At 35.3% G+C, this 16,843-nt stretch overlaps 1 protein-coding gene across 3 annotated transcripts in view; it reads left to right on the top strand.

Annotated features, from left to right (window-relative positions):
* Positions 1 to 1,873: 1,873 nt before the first annotated feature.
* Positions 1,874 to 16,843, top strand: part of LOC124357325 (netrin receptor UNC5C-like) — a 30,220-nt gene continuing 15,250 nt past the window's right edge. For all 3 annotated transcript variants that reach the window (XM_046809014.1, XM_046809013.1, XM_046809012.1), the window contains exons 1-3: positions 1,874 to 2,020; positions 11,423 to 11,824; positions 15,316 to 15,594. In XM_046809014.1, the coding sequence (XP_046664970.1) occupies positions 1,963 to 2,020; positions 11,423 to 11,824; positions 15,316 to 15,594 (739 nt within the window). In that variant the 5' untranslated portion in view covers positions 1,874 to 1,962. The remainder of the gene's footprint in view (positions 2,021 to 11,422; positions 11,825 to 15,315; positions 15,595 to 16,843) is intronic.

Raw genomic sequence — 16,843 nt, 5'->3', positions numbered from 1 at the left:
TGTTTGCGGCTGCAGCTCATCGTGTACACGGTACTTGACATCTATATTTCGCTAGTGAACGTTGACATTTTAAACGCTTCTACACTTCTAAGTACTGCCAGGCCCATTCCAGATTGTGTTTGGACAAGCGGTGACTTGTGTGACTGCGCTAGTGAACGTTGTCATGGTTTCAAACGCTCCACTTCTAAGTACTGCCAGGCCCATTCCAGATTGTGTTTGGACCTGCAGCTCATCGTGTACACGGTACTTGACATCTATATTTCGCTAGTGAACGTTGTCATGGTGTCAAACGCTCCACTTGTCAGTACTGCCAGATTGCCTGTGTTAGCGGCTGCAGCTCATCGTGTACACGGTACTTGACATCTATATTTCGCTAGTGAACGTTGTCATGGTGTCAAACGCTCCACTTGTCAGTACTGCCAGATTGCCTGTGTTAGCGGCTGCAGCTCATCGTGTACACGGTACTTGACATCCATGTTTCGCTAGTGAACGTTGTCATGGTGACATACACTCCACTTCTGAGTACTGCCCAGCACATTGCAACTCGCCAGTGTTGCAGACCGCTGTGAGGCTCAATGGCCAAAACAGTCGTCTGCCGCGCGCCGTGCAGAACCGCTCTCACCGCCCGTCGCATTGAGAGTTTCGCAATTACAAACCTAAAATTACCCCCGTAATAACACCGTTTCTAGACAGCGATTCGAGTTATGAATCCTGCCATTACACCGCCTCGATGTCTAATTATAGCCATTCGCCTCTCAGCTATTTGGATATAAATTTTAGAGCAATTTATCCGAGCTCGGGTCCCCACCCGCTCCACTGGCAGGCTCGGACGCGGACGAATTAGCCGCGATGGCGATTGCCCACACTTGGAAATCGATTTGGACCGTATTTTACAGGCGTGGAATGTACTTTCGAATACCGCTTGCGAAGCTTTAATGGCACTTGTTTATATTTATGGCGGCGGTGTCCCCGATCCCGTGGTTGCACACGCCGGGTGTGAACTTATGTGATTACAATGTAGATAACGTTGGAGTCAGCGAGTCAGTAAAATGGGAGGTGATGAAATTAACACACTTGCTCCGACACGTCGTATCTCGACATCTGGTCGTGAGATGTACGAGCGGCCGAATTGATCTCCGCATATGGTCGCTTACTTGCAAAAAAATAATGAACGAGAAAATTACGTCATCTTATTAGCTGGAGACCTCGAATGTAGCTGTATTCTATGTTCAGCTGCCCCATTTGTTCGCCACTTTCTACAGCATTAACACTACAGCAATCCTAAAACAGTATTTCTAGAATTGGGCTTTCAAAATTGAAGGAAATCTTTAAGTTTCCAAGATATATATTTCTCCTGGTGACAAAACAGGTCAGTTAAGATATGAAGTATGTTACAAGATGTTATAGTGTAAACCATACCTGGTTTCCGTTTTGAGAATTTGAATCAGTCCTTTTTTAACGTATTGGTAAGCATATGACATCTCTTTACCAAGCTGTATAAAGTAGGTGTGTCACACCACTGAGACGTCACACACAGAGTGATGTATATAAATATACATGATGGGTTAATATAGCATAAATCAATGTAATGTAATTAACTCATTACTCAACTTGACTGGCAGCAGAAAGGATAGAGAAAGGGATACGTTCTTTTTCGAAAAGTAGTATTTTATTTGTCAACGTATATCGACGGCAAATGTCCTAAATCATGTTATCCTTTCATTAACATACATTTTGTGTACTACAGCTAGAGCTGCTATAGTATAATGTAGTCGAGGGATTATAATGTAACACAGTAACTCAACAAAAATATACAGACAGTATACGTTTCTGTGTTAATGTGCCAAAGTGTGTAATGTGGCTGTGGTGTGTTTACAGGTCTGTGGTGCGGTCTGTGAGCTCGGAGGTCGAGCGGTGATAGTGCGCGAGTTATCAGTGCGGTGCGCTCCTACATGAGGACTCATGGCGCCTCGGTTTATTTACATTTTGTTGCTTCTCTCCACGACTTCCGCCTTGCAAGGTTTGTAAATCATTGAACGTGCACAATAAAACATGTCTGAGTGACAGCTCTGGCTGTTGCTTCTTTCATCTCTGTTTTATGGCAGTTAGTTCTAGTTGTAAACACGTCTTTGTACAGGAGTTCAAAGTGAGGCACAGTGTGCGTTTTGTAGCGGTTTAGACACAATAAAGAAATATTTAAATCTCCGTATATTCTTTGGAAGAAAGAACAAACTCCAGGTGTACTCACTCAGAGGAAGTACGAGATCATTAGTGTTTACCCAAGCAAACAGGAATCCAGGAAATTATATTTAACTGTTTACCAGGAGTTCTATTATTATTACCTTTTAAAACAGTAGAAATAAATCTCTTTCCAGTACCTCAATCGTACATACAAAATATTTCATTCACTCGGTTCTTATTCGTCCCCTAATTTCTTACCTCTAGTTTGGATATCAGTTAGCCAATCATGCCTCTCAGTTTAGTACCTTACACTCGTCTATACTACAAAACGCTTCTCAGACCAAAACTGCTCTAAACGAACTTTAAACCCATTTTGCAGTGGGACCCTTATTATCATTTTCGGCTTATTGGAAAACTGAACTCTTGCTTGAGCAGGTAAATGTTCATACATTGCCGTTCTATGTTTCCTTGCCTGTCGTTTCAAACTAGTGGTAGTCTTCACCTCCCATGTGACAGCACTTTGTTTAGAAAAAAAGCGATGTTTCCAATATGTAGAGGAAGAGAATTGTCAACAGTTGAAGATTTTTAATGTTGACTTGCACGACTCTATCCAATGGAGTTTGGCAATTATTCTGGTTGCTTTTTTTAGTTTGAAAATTCTAGAAAAGTGTGTGTTTCCACCACATTCTCCCCACAATATAACACCATAGGCGATATGTGGATAGATGATTCAAATGTATGCCGACAACAGTACCTGAATTGAGCATTTATTTGTAAGGTTGTCTCAAAACAAAAATGTCTGAGGCTAGTTTTAACTACTACTTTGTCGACGTGAGAACATCATGTCAATCTTTTATCGAGGTGTATACCAACGAATTTGGTCAAGTCGACTTCTTAAATTTCCTTATCATCTAACATGGCTGTTGGACTGATATCTAGATATGTTTGCGGTTGATACAATGGAATGAAAATTGATTTTGTTGCATTTGTTTTGAGATTGAGCTAACTAAAGTGCTGCATTATACAGTTGACCTTAGTGAATATCGCGATTTCAAGTTCACTCTTTGAAGATATCTTGAAGCAGAGTCGTCTCACCTTCGTACTGGACAATCTGATTGACATGTATCGATGAGCCAATATCATTGACACATACCATGAAAAGCAGAGGACCAAGCATGGATCCCTGAGGGGCCCCGTATCTCTGACTGTTTTCCGGATTGTGCACTTGAGTAAAACTCTTCCTATCCTGTAATTCTCCAGTTTGCGAGACAGGGTGCCGTAATTATGTATAATCTAACTGGCCTTTGTTAAGACTTATAGAACAAAATAGGGGAAGCATCTGTACAGTACAAGATGCATAGTACCATGACAGTACTGATAAATTTACAATGGTCAGAGAAAGAGATTTGGACCCGCGCATCTCTAACTCGGACCTACGTCCCATGCGCTCTCTGACCGGCTCACCCAACCGACAAGGAACTTTTCTCATGTAATAGAACAATTCACCCTCCCACAATCTTAAATGTTATTGAATAACGCTTATGCACTTTAAGCGTCCATGTAGTACTATTCCTTAAATAATACTAATTTTTATAGTAAGCTCCATCATGGATTTTCCATTATGAATCCACAATAGTACGAGTACAAATATGTTTATTCTCTAGTGTTTTCCTATTTAAAACGTTATATTAGTTATAACAGTAAACATTGTGTTTTATTTTACTCTCTAGGAATATAAGTAGGTTTATTTCCATAATGAGTAAATTAATCCTCTATTCTTTAACTTTATTAAGGAATTATTATCCATTTTCTTTAGCAACTGGGCGAAAACCTGTATCGCATGCCAAATACCATTAGTTTTTTATTATTTATTTTATTTTATTTTCATGCTTATAAAACAGGAAATACGCCCAATTACATTATAGGAGTACAAACAAATCAAAATGTTAAAAAAGTGGTTTGAGTCCAAGTCCCATGTCCATTGTATCACTGGAATATTTATAAGCAAAATAAATATAAATAAATATTATTCTAAACGTTTCATAGGCACTATTATAAATAAATAAACAATATATAATACACATTCAGATAAATAACAGATACAGTATATGGTAATGACAATATCAGGAAATTGGTTTAATAAATTAATGGAATTTTAATTAATAAATTAATAATAAATCAACACTTAATAAATATAGCTTGAATAATAATAATAATTAACAGATGCATAAAATACATCAACTAATATTTTCACAATAATCCAGTTTAAACCATAAACAAACACAATTAATCATTTTTGTAAAAATAATACACGCACTAAACACTAATAAAATTAGATAAATATGGTTTCTATTTTTACTTTATTAAAGGATGAAATATGGCAAGGCTATTTCCCCCACTTGAAAATTTCACCCAACCTAAATTACCTAATATATAATTACCTAATTCCACCATGTGTCTGTGGACTTGTGGTTCCAAACTCATCTAATGTTAGTCACGGACAGCGGAACACGATAATTCCATCCCAAACAACTTAATTCCGTCTCGTTATACTCAGGCGACCTAGAACCATCCTTATGAAATATTCAGCAGGTAACCCTTCTCTAAGCTATCTCTCTTGTTAAAATAGAATTATCCATATTTTAAGTTACGAATTGTTGAAACCAAATTGAATATCTGGTAACAAAACCAATTACAAAATAATAGTCTTAGTTGTTTTTCTATCATGTTGGTTGAACAGACATGCTGTCATCTGGTAAGAGTAAATTTTCAATTCTTCTGCATGATCAAGTTTTGCAATACTGGTACTGGTATTATCGATAAATTCATAAGAAAAATGTACCTTTACCTGATTAATCATCTTCGTTATAATTTTCTGTCTTTTAAAATTTCATTAAAACCTTCAACTTACTCATACAACTCTAGTATGTCTGAAATAGGTTTTGCTTATTCAAATGTTCAAATTTTTTAGCACTTCACATCTTTCGTAAATTTTCCTTAGAGCATGACATAAATCTGCCAGTGAGAAAACATACTGAAAATATTTTTCTCTGCCTACTATATTTTCACACGTAATTTTCACTGAGACGAACCAAAGAATTATTCTAAGGTGAGAAAAGAGTTTACCATTTTGAGGTTATACCGCCGGCTTACAACACTGCTAACTCCCCAGAGGGAAGCGCGGTAGGGCGCAGCGGTACTATTCCGGATTGTATCCATGTACCGCTCTATATCATGGAGAGAGATGAGATGGAATTGTATAGCAATGCTCCTTGTCTCATAAATTTGGCACCAAGATAAATCCTGGTCTTAGACCTTCCCGACCCCACAGCCCCAATTAAGCCGAAACTGAGAGAAGCTTACAGTTACGGATGTACCGTGTGACTACATTTATTTTCTTGTCTATTAGCTGTAGCCTAATACTTGTATGCTGACAAACTATTAATAGCGTGCAATTAATATTGGGTTTAGAAAATATCTGTTTACGATTAATAGGGCTTTAAGACAACTTCCCTGATTACAGAAAAAGTAATTTTTGATCACTTAACTTGAAACTACAGTTGTTCAATGTAGCACATTTAGGCAGCATTGTAATCAGGCCCATCTGTGTGCAGAACATTGACTTGTTTTTCATTTATACCAAAATTTATTTCGCTAAGAAAAATATAAAAAAATGTTAATTTCTGAAATTGTACTTAATTAAAAACATCTAATATCCTTCAACCAATCATAAATGAATAAAAACCATGTCACTCCCTGAAGCCAATACATGTACATATTGTCAAGAGTTTCAGATTTATATATTCAACCACTTTTATTTGAACTTGAATATACAATTTCCTAAATGTTGTACTTTAAATACCTGTCATTTCATTTCGAGTACCAAACAAGTTTTTTTTCTTTTTTTGTATTCATGAAAGCTACGAATTTAACGTAAGAAATATTTAATAAAGCAGAAAACAACTGAACCACTTTGTGATCTATTAACTTATCACGGAAATTCGAGAGAAAAATAAAGAGAATGTGAAGTTGTATATAACGAACTTAAATAACAAAGTGTCCTTTAGATTTGAGTAAAAAGAGACACTTAATATACAGTACTGATATAATGTGGTGGTTCATTGACTAACATTTAATACGTAGATATTTTGATAACAGCCCGAAGGTGTTTTTCTCAACAAACACATTCCCTTCTAAATTAGTTGTATAGTAAACACAACCTGTTGAGTTAACAAATACTAACTTTCTCTTTCAAGAATGTTTCTTTTATTTTGTAATACTAATGAGGCGTTGAGCACTCTGAAAGCTTCGTTAGTTGAATTATAGTTTACTAATATTTTAATCATTGAATTTCTTCAAAATCACAGGATTTTGCCCTTTTCCATTTTTTAATATCTGACTTATGTAAATAAACATATAAACATGATTACAATAAATAATTACAAATATAAGCTTATAAATCTGGCGGTTTATGAATACTTTAATTTTTGAACACGCTTTAAACCGCACTAATAGGGTATTTTACCTCTCAGTAAAATAATTCATATTGTATTAAAAATATGCATTTGTAAAGTTCGAAACAAAAAAATTTGTCAAACACATGTTGGTTAATTATTTAGCCAAAGAGTATATGTAATAAGAGATAATTGCGTAAGCTAATCGTCCTTTGTTTAAAGTTTTAGCAATGTGTTAATATATATGACAATTACTCATTGTAGTACAATCTGAATGGAATTTTAAGTTCTTTTTAATGGAACATTATTTAATAAAATAATTACTACTTTGGTTGTATTCTACATTAAAGGATTTTTATAAATGCAATATTTGAAGAATATATATAAATCGTTATGGTATCAGTACAAAATGTGTGTATAATCTAGTTTATACGATTTAACATTATTCTGTTCCTAAATATGATCTATGGGAATACACAATCTGTTTTATCACTCTGGGACAAAGCTAAAGAACGGATCTATTCTCGGATAAAAAAGGTATGGATAGGTGAGTTATAACGTTAACCACAATGTAACAAATTAAGATTGAGCTTGTTTAATTATGGTATGTTTAAAATTGAGCTGGTTTAATTTAGTTTTAGACTTTTAAAGCAAATTGTTTAAAAACATTATTTCCAATTTTTATGTTGGTAAAAACGAAAAAGTACTGGTCGATGCGTTTTACAAGCAAACTGCACCTTTGAAAATTTTTTACTTGGAAACGTGATCTAATTAAGATCAAATTTGTATGCATGCTAGGTATAAGTAGACTGGTTTCGGGTATATAATTTGTTATTAAATTACCATTCTAGTTTTTATTTTTGACCAAGCGATTAAAAAATATGGCTTTGGTAACGTTGCGGAGCTCTTAATGTCATCATCTAGTTCCCATGTTTTTTTTATATTTATATATTTATATTTACTATTTCATATTATTGCACATTCTGAATACAAATTGAATACGATGAATGCATTGAATAAATTATTTTATTTTGTTAATCCATTTTCAAATTAATGTATTAAAAAACAATATTGTGTATCACAAACTAATTAGTAGAATTCTTTATTATAATGATAATACAATACGTTATTTTAACTAGACGAAAGATAGAGATAGCAATGTTATAATGAATAAATTAAATTATTTAAATATCAATTAATTATAATTAACTAGAAAAGGGTAAAAATCAAAGCATTTATATTACAAAATAAAAGATAGTTCTTGTAAGAAAATATTGGTACCAACTGCATCTACTCCACCTCCTATTATAACATCTTGTATTGTACCTCCTTGTAGTGTACCATCTCGTATTATACCACATGTATTGTACCTCCTCGTATTGTAACACCTTGCATTAAACCATCTTTTATTGCACCATCTCGCATTTTAACACCCTGTATTATACCACCTCGTATTGTAACATATCATTAAAACGTCTTTTATTGCACCATCTCGCATTTAAAAACTCTGTATTATACCACCTCGTATTGTAACACATCATTAAAATACCTTTTATTGCACCATCTCGCATTTAATACCTTGTTTTATATACCACCTCATTTTATACCCCATTAACCTTTTTTATTATACCATCTCGTATTGTTCCACCTTGTAGTGTACCACCTCTAATTGTCTCACCTTGTGTTCTACGATACTGTATTGTATCATCTCGTATTATAGCACCACGTGTTTATAGCTCCTCCTACTGTAATACCACGTATTAAACCATTTCTTTATTGCACCATCTCGCATTTTAACACCCTGTATTATACCATCTCGTATTGTTCCATCTTGTAGTGTAACACCTCGAATTGTCTCACCTTGTGTTGTACGATACTGTATTGTATCATCTCGTATTATAGCACCACGTGTTATAGCTCCTCCTACTGTAATACCACGTATTAAACCATTTCTTTATTGCACCATCTCGCATTTTAACACCCTGTATTATACCATCTCGTATTGTTCCATCTTGTAGTGTAACACCTCGAATTGTCTCACCTTGTGTTGTACGATACTGTATTGTATCATCTCGTATTATAGCACCACGTATTATAGCTCCTCCTACTGTAATACCACGTATTAAACCATTTCTTTATTGCACCCTCTAGAATTTTATCCCCTTGTATTGTTTCATATCGCATTTACTACCTCTTATTGTATCATCTCATATTGTACCTCCTCGCACACTTTCTTTGTTGTTGCAGAGATGCTCTGTAGGAGAGACAAGCAGCATTTTGCAATGTGATTCACGAATTATCCAATACCAAGTTCGCCTTTGTTAGACCTTCCTTGGAGGTTATTGATTAAACTTCCATAGCGACAGATTAAACTAACTTTTTTTACTTACGCACCTTACCTATTGTTGTATATCCACTATGGTTTGAGCTGTCGAAAATAATTCTCTCAAGGTTAAAATTCGGATTTATTTTAGTTATTTTAAGAATTTCAAAAATTTTCCACAATTTACTTAGATATTAAAACAGAGGTTATCAGACATAAAGAATAATTATGTAGTTTAATAAAAGTAATATGCTACATATACATGTATATTATACGATATTGTGATAAAATATAAAACATATTTATTACATACAGCATATTATACATAAAACCTATCACAAGGAAGCAGTAGACCACACCAAGTGTCGCGAAACAGGCTTCGCAGAGGCTGTGAAACTCTACAACTCATTTAATTCTCGAGATGACAGACTAACAATCATCCAGAAAAAGTTTTTTACATCCCTTCGGTGCCCCAGGATACAAAAGAGAAATTTTGCCAGCCTACTGCATGAGTGGTAGGTTTTAATGACGCTCAACCAAATCTAAATTGACAACATTCACCATCATAGAACTAATTCTTGTCAATGAAGAAATGAAGTTCCTGCTAAATTTAAAGCCTAAAGATGAAACATTTCTGGAGATATCTTGTAGTTACACTACTTTGTCACGTATATAGTTGTAGGCCTACTCCGTTGGCTTACAAATTAATTTATTCTGCGATGTTCTTAGTGTAAACGTCACCAATGTAAGCTCAACCCATAGAGTGAGAGCCATCATCATCAAACTTGCTGTGGACTATCTAAAAATGGAGTTTCATGTAACAATTTACGTCTATGTACTTACGTCTTTGTTCTTGAGATATGCTGACAGACAGATACGTAAATTAAATATTTTCAGCACCTCAAATAAATGTTCAGCTAAAAAAAGAGAATTAAGCCAGTTAATTAGGTTCAGAGTACTCTATCTTTCTCACCTGCAGATCAAATGTAATAATACTTAAGTTCCGTACAAAGATAAATAGTCTATGACATGAACATTGTGTAACAGCAACAATGAAATGGCCAACCCTGAAAGAATTTAAATTTTAAGGGCGACAGTAAGTAATGTGTAACGTTAGATTATGATGCGGGTTGTCACAGAATGATGAAAAATTATTTTTTAAACTTGTCCAATAATAGTTGAATACAGCATGTCTAACTATGAAAGTACCGTCGTATACCAGGAAAGTCCAATTTCAACACTAATTTAGAAATATTAGAAATATGTTAATATCCTAAAAAAATTTTCGTGTTGTATTTTACCACTGGAGACACAAAAACATCGAAAAATATATAACAAAGAGGCACATATATTAGTATTATTTCCTCGTAGTTATTGGTTTCAGCCATAAAAACTTATCTGGAGCAATTTCAATAAATTAACTGATTCGACGTAAATGTGGATGCACAAATTAAATTAGTGGTTTTGTGGTTAAATGAATTGCGGTAATATAAACATTGTATTCCGATTTCTCTGTATTTCATAGAAATACGAGTATTATGTAGTTATATAGTTTGTTGATAAAGGATTTACATTGATGTTAGGTAGCGTAGAGTAGAATTTATTATTTCTAGTAATATATCTATATTTAGTTTTAATAAAATTACTCTTTGACTAATGTAGCTATACTAAATATACATCACATTGTATGAAAATTTTATGTATCTGTAAGTGAGTGATGGTATTCAAATAGAAAATAAGAAACTACGCGAAAAGATAAGAGTAAAAGTAAAGTTCACACAAATTGTAAATATTTCTGACTAGGGTATCTTCTGCCTGATATAAAAAGTTCACCTTCAAACTTCATGCATTATTTTCTTCGAAGTTGATATTCATTTTATATGAAGAAGAACGACTCGGTTTAAGATCGAGATGAAGGGTGGCGATAAATCCCGAATGTTTTGATATTAACGCGAACTTTATAGAGCAATAAAAGAATCTCTTAGCAATTCCTTTACTGCACGTTATGATAATATTACCTACTCTGGATTGTACGTAACCGGAACTCTTTATGGCTCGCAATCAAAAGCACGCGCTGAAAACGACAAAATATATACTACATCTGTATCCACCGTCACTTTAATGTTTCCTGTCGTATCGTTCTGTAACAGGGTTGAGATCGCTTGAGACTACTAACCGTATCTAAATTAACTGTTATCTTATAAAAGGAAAATAAAATATTTTACGAGATGGGAGAGGTTTTCATTTTGTAAAATTAAAATACCATTGAGGTTAATAAAGATCAAAGTTATAGTAAATCTAGTGACTGTTATTTGCTCCACTTATAAGATGTTGTTTATATTAATTAATGTAGTTTTCTTACCATAGTATTTTGTAGTAGAATTATTAAGTTTTAGTGCCTATGTGGTCTGCAACACTATTGACTGATCGCAGTAGTTAGTACTAATTACGGTTAATCTTACAGGTGATGACGAGGATGAGGAAGAGGGTGACATTCTGGACTCCCATCCTGGAGTATCCGGGAGTTCGGACCACCACTCGGTGCCACTCCCCGTGTTCCTGGAGGAACCCACCGACACCTACGTCATCAAGAACAAACCTGCCGCCCTCTCGTGCCGAGCTGCGCACGCGCTTCAGGTCTACTTCCAGTGTAATGGCGAGAGACTGGAACGGGTGTCCGGGGAGCTACACCCTCACCTGGAGTTTGTAGATCCTCAAACCGGTGTGAGGAATGTGGAGTTGGCCGTCAACATCACAAGGGACGATGTGGAGGAGTACTTCGGCAAGGATAGTTTCAGGTGTGAGTGCGTCGCCTGGTCCTCCAGAGGGCAGATCAAGAGCCAGCCTGCTATCGTCGATGTTGCTTGTAAGTCTTCGTTTGGTATATTTTTTATTCATTTAATCATACTGCGTTTTCAGTACATAGGTTTAGCCACTTTATAAGGAAATTCCATGTCAAGTAACAGCTAACAATTTCCGTTTGACCACCTAAACGAGCTCGCACATTGTTGCCAATTAAGACAATCGAAAAACGAAAGAGTTTATAAATTCCCGCTGAGGGAGTGGGACGTTCTTTTAAACATGAATTAATTGGAATGCACTCCCCCACAGCCGGTGGTGACACCGCCGCCGCTAAGGGCATGAATATTGGATGAACCTCTCGTTTACGCCGCATACCTGTCCTTCCGATAGACCTGCCTAACTTTATTTCAAAGTGATAATAGATATTGGATTTGAGTTCTAAAGTTTAAATCTCTTATTTATGTCTCCAGAATGCAGAAGAGTATACTTACAGGTATTTGGGCACCGGTAATATTAATGTTATTTAACAGTTTTATTCCAGACCTTTCTTTAACACGAATGCACATTGTAATTTCTTACTGTGGGACTACAGATAATTACATATTTTTAAACAATGAGCAAATTTATAGGCTTTACCTGAATGAATGATGCCAAAGAACATTGTCAAATGTTTTCTATTAAGTTAATACAAATTAAGAGCTAACGATGAATTGCCTACATATTATTTGGATATAATTTTAATCTCTGAATGGTAGTATGGTAATGTAATTTCTCACTTCACAGTAGCACTATATAACTTACAAGTACGTTTCCTAAATTTAGTTTGATAAAAATAAAATCGGAAATAAGTCTCAATTAAACAAAGATAAAAAGTTTGGTTATTTTTTACATTAGCATTATGATGCACTTTTTTGTTCTTAATGTACTCCAAAAGAAGGGTTTTTGCTTTTAATGGCGTACATAACACCAAATACACAAACAACGGAGCTCAAAAATAAGCCAAATGAACTGTGAAGGCATGAAACCAAGGCAACAACACAGTGCCAAAGAATTATTCAGAAAATAAAAGAGCGAACGCGGTAAAGTTGTAGCCATAGCGAAGGAAATGTCAAAGCCATAAAGCTATACGATTGTAACCTTTGTTTATTTATTGACGACACGACAAAGCGCACAGAAGGGGAGTGGGAGGAGATCGGCCCATAAACTCGCCTACAAGCGTCATTTTGTGTCTTACTGTCTCTATAATGTGTAGTAAAATGAAATGAGGACAGAGCGGAGCAAGTTGCGGTGAAATATAGGACATTAAAGTGGCCCTAAGGCCGGCATCTGCACGCTTCATTGAAGACGCGGGGAGCTGTCATGCCTGTCTCCCTCTGGGAGGAAGGCTCTGTCTTCTTTTGTCTCCTTCAACTTGATCGTATCTTGATTTATAGGAAAGCATCGTTACAGTCTCATATTTTTTAGTTCAAACCCTTCATTAACTAAAAAGTCGAATCATAAAAATCTAGGTTTCTTAAGTATTAGTCTAATAAAAGGAGATTTAGTTTAAATGATTGATCAGTTTCTAGCTGAATGATCTAAGGGCTCGTTTAATAGTGATCGTTTGTACACATTAACCGACTTAGGGTAATATAAGTGAATTATAAGATCTCTAATAACACTGAAGCTAGCTGTACCCACTAGAGTAACTGAGTGACTGGAACAAGACGGATGGCGCTAGGCGGCTGAAAGAACTGTGCGAGACTGGAGCAGTGTTAGCCCCGGGGCATGGTGTAAACGTACAGACATTATTTGTTGATTATTGTTCCGCCGTGTAATGTAATTTATGCGGGATTCCTCGGCAAGACGTCTCCGAGGCGTGGTTCCAAACAATAGCTAGGCTCTAAGTCATGTTTATGTTTCGTAAATTGGAAATGGGATTGTTGTTAACGTAGCTGTAATGCCGCCCTCGTCTTGGCGTTTAATTGTGTATAACTCATCCCCTGGGGTTGCGGGGGAAGGGAGGGTGCAGCGAAGATGGGGTGCGCTCCACAGCACAACACCGAAACCACAATTGATATAAAGTACAAATTTGTAGACTAGTTAATTGAGGTCGATCGAGCAGAGAAACATCAAGTAATTAAATGGGGGTTGGGAGTGGTTTGATTGTGAATTATGCCGCTCTCTGAGACTTCGCTAGGCAGATGCTTGTCCACCGACAATCGAACCTCAAACATTGTATTGGGAAGAACGATGACTTACTATATGCAAATAAATATTTCGATTTTAAATATTATCACTTAAAACAGATCCATTTTAAGTTTTTTAATTATTTCGTATATATAATATTTTAATAATTGATTCTTTTATCGTTTGAAATTTTCAAAATCTTGTAATAAACATTACTTGATGCGAGTAGTTCTGGAGCAATGTTCTTCAAGGAACGTTTAAATTATATCAACAATTATTAAGGCAATACATTACAGGCACAAACTGAAAGCGATGAAAAGAAAATTACTCTTCGCAATATGTTTCATATGCTACCACCTCCGACACAACTTTAAGAATTGGACTTTCATCATCATTACTCATATTAATATTTATTTATGATCTACTCCGTTTTATTTGGTGCTATTAAATGTTCGTCAAATTAAAAAAGAATTAATATAAAATGCAAATCCGTGTAACAATATTAGAGTCTGCAATGGTTTGGAGTCATATTAAATAGTAATAGTAATAGTGGCATACATAGAATTGTAATATTCTATAGCACAATGTCGAATGCTAGTCGGAGCTAAGATTCTGGAAATGGTGTGGAGCAGTGTAAGCGGGGAAATATGTTCTTGGTTATGTAGGATTTTCCAGAATAGAAAAGAGTAGCGCTAAGCAGTTGTCAGAGAGTCCGAATCTTCCATTGATATAATCAGTAATCACCCTTGTCATTATTATTCAGTAAAATTTTACAGAATTTGAAAAAAATCATATAAACAAACTATTTGTTGCTTTAGCCAGCACCCAGAACGCAGTAATATCAATTCTAATAGAATTCAGTCCACGCAGGCTAATAATTGGTAGTGTTTGAGATGAATTTACTATTCTTCAATTACAGGTAGCTGGTCCTAAACACCGCTGGCATTTGGACAAAGACCTAAATAACAGTATATCTGCCGGGACAATAATTTACATATTAATACTATTGCCAGAGCTTCAATTTGAATCGTCCGGATGAATTGTAGTACTTGGGAGTTCCCAACTCTGTGGTCATAGTACAAGGTATTATTAGGAAGAGAAACCCGTACCCTAATAAAGCGAAATGAAGGCAATTACCCGAAATTTGAAACATGGGTCCTTTTTCTACTTCCAGTGGAATGCGGTCAGGTACTGGGATCAAGTATGCAGCAATTTTAGGACCAAAAGAGCTTCTTATGCTTACGATTACGGTTCAAAATTAATAATGAATATAATTGTCTACACTTTCTATTTACAGATCCCATAAGAATTACATTGCACTTTCATTTACATGTTTGACGCTATTGTTAGGTCTTTTAGAGTTGTAACCAAGTAATTTATTTGTAGACTTGAAGAAACACTTCGAGGTTCCGCCATACTCTCAGAGCGTTGAGATGGACCACCAGGCTGAACTGCGATGTCACGCGCCTCCCGGGGTCCCACCCCCTCAGATCTACTGGCTGCGGAACGGTCTGCCCCTGGAGACCGACACCAACGTGATCGTCAGTAGTGAGGGACACCTGCTTATCAGTCAGGCGAGGCTGCAGGACACTGCTAACTACACGTGTGTGGCCGAGAACATAGCGGCTAAGCGCATCAGCGACCCGGCGCTCCTCACTGTATATGGTCAGTAATCACAGACATTCGAAGTTTCAGTTTAACATCTATCTCTAATTTACCCTCGCAGTTAAACTATGTTGGTTAGACAACTAAGAAATTTATTAGGTTGTTACTGAACTTTTTAAACATCCACTTATTGGGAAAGGTAACAGTTTTTAATATGAACGTCGCTAGATATTTCAAAAGCAATGAGTACAGGTATAATTTCGATAAAGTAAGAAGGCGGGGGAAAATACATACAAGAATTAAAGAGCTCAGCATAGAACCCTGTGGAACGCCCATATTCAATAATCGATTCCAACTCTATATACTCTTTAGTTACATTAATCACATTATATCCATTTATGCACTGATATTAAAGTGCGCATTAATATTAAAAATTAAAAAAAACTGTGTGAACAAATTTAACTAGATTTTATATTCACATCATATTATAAAAATCTGTAATTTTCAACCCTATTCTTAATACGTACACCTGAACTTGTAGTAAAAACCGTGGAATTTTGTCTAATCCTTTTTTATATGTCTCTACACAAGTATATCATATTAATTTACACGTATTTCCATAAGTAAAATTTAAACACAGCAGATTTAATCATCATAATATCTAAGAGCCTCGTAATTTGCTTATGAAAGTAAAATAACTTGTCAAATTATTCTTTGTATCTTAATTTTGACACATTGTAAGCATACTTTGAAAAGAGTTTATATTATTCAATTTATATATTTAGTCGTTAAAATATATATGTTAAGTCAACAATTTTCGTATTATAAAATGTAACTTTGTTTGAAGGTTATTTTTGACGATGGAAGGATTGTGAAGGAAACAGGATTTTTCCGGACATTTGCCATCGTTAAGTGAAACAAGAAAACAGTAACAATACGTTTCGAGATCTGCAATCTGATCTCTTCTTCAGGTAAAGAACTAACCTAATACATAATTACAAACTAGGTTAAAATAAACAAATCTTACTAAAGCGTTGTGGCACGCCTAAGTCAGGAATCACAACCATGTTGTATGTCAACTTCACTAACACTAAAGACATGCACTTAATACAAAACTATACAAAACACTAATCATAAAAACTAAACTACGGAATACAGGTCACAATACGTCTTCACTCGTCTACTAACCATCTACGGCAGTCGTACATGTAGGTTGTGATTCCTGACTTAGGCGTGCCACAACGCTTTAGTAAGATTTGTTTATTTTAACCTAGTTTGTAATTATGTATTAGGTTAGTTCTTTACCTGA

Source organism: Homalodisca vitripennis, chromosome 3, assembly GCF_021130785.1.
Source record: "Homalodisca vitripennis isolate AUS2020 chromosome 3, UT_GWSS_2.1, whole genome shotgun sequence".
Lineage (NCBI taxonomy): Eukaryota > Metazoa > Arthropoda > Insecta > Hemiptera > Cicadellidae > Homalodisca > Homalodisca vitripennis.
This window is presented reverse-complemented; position numbering and strand designations above follow the sequence as displayed.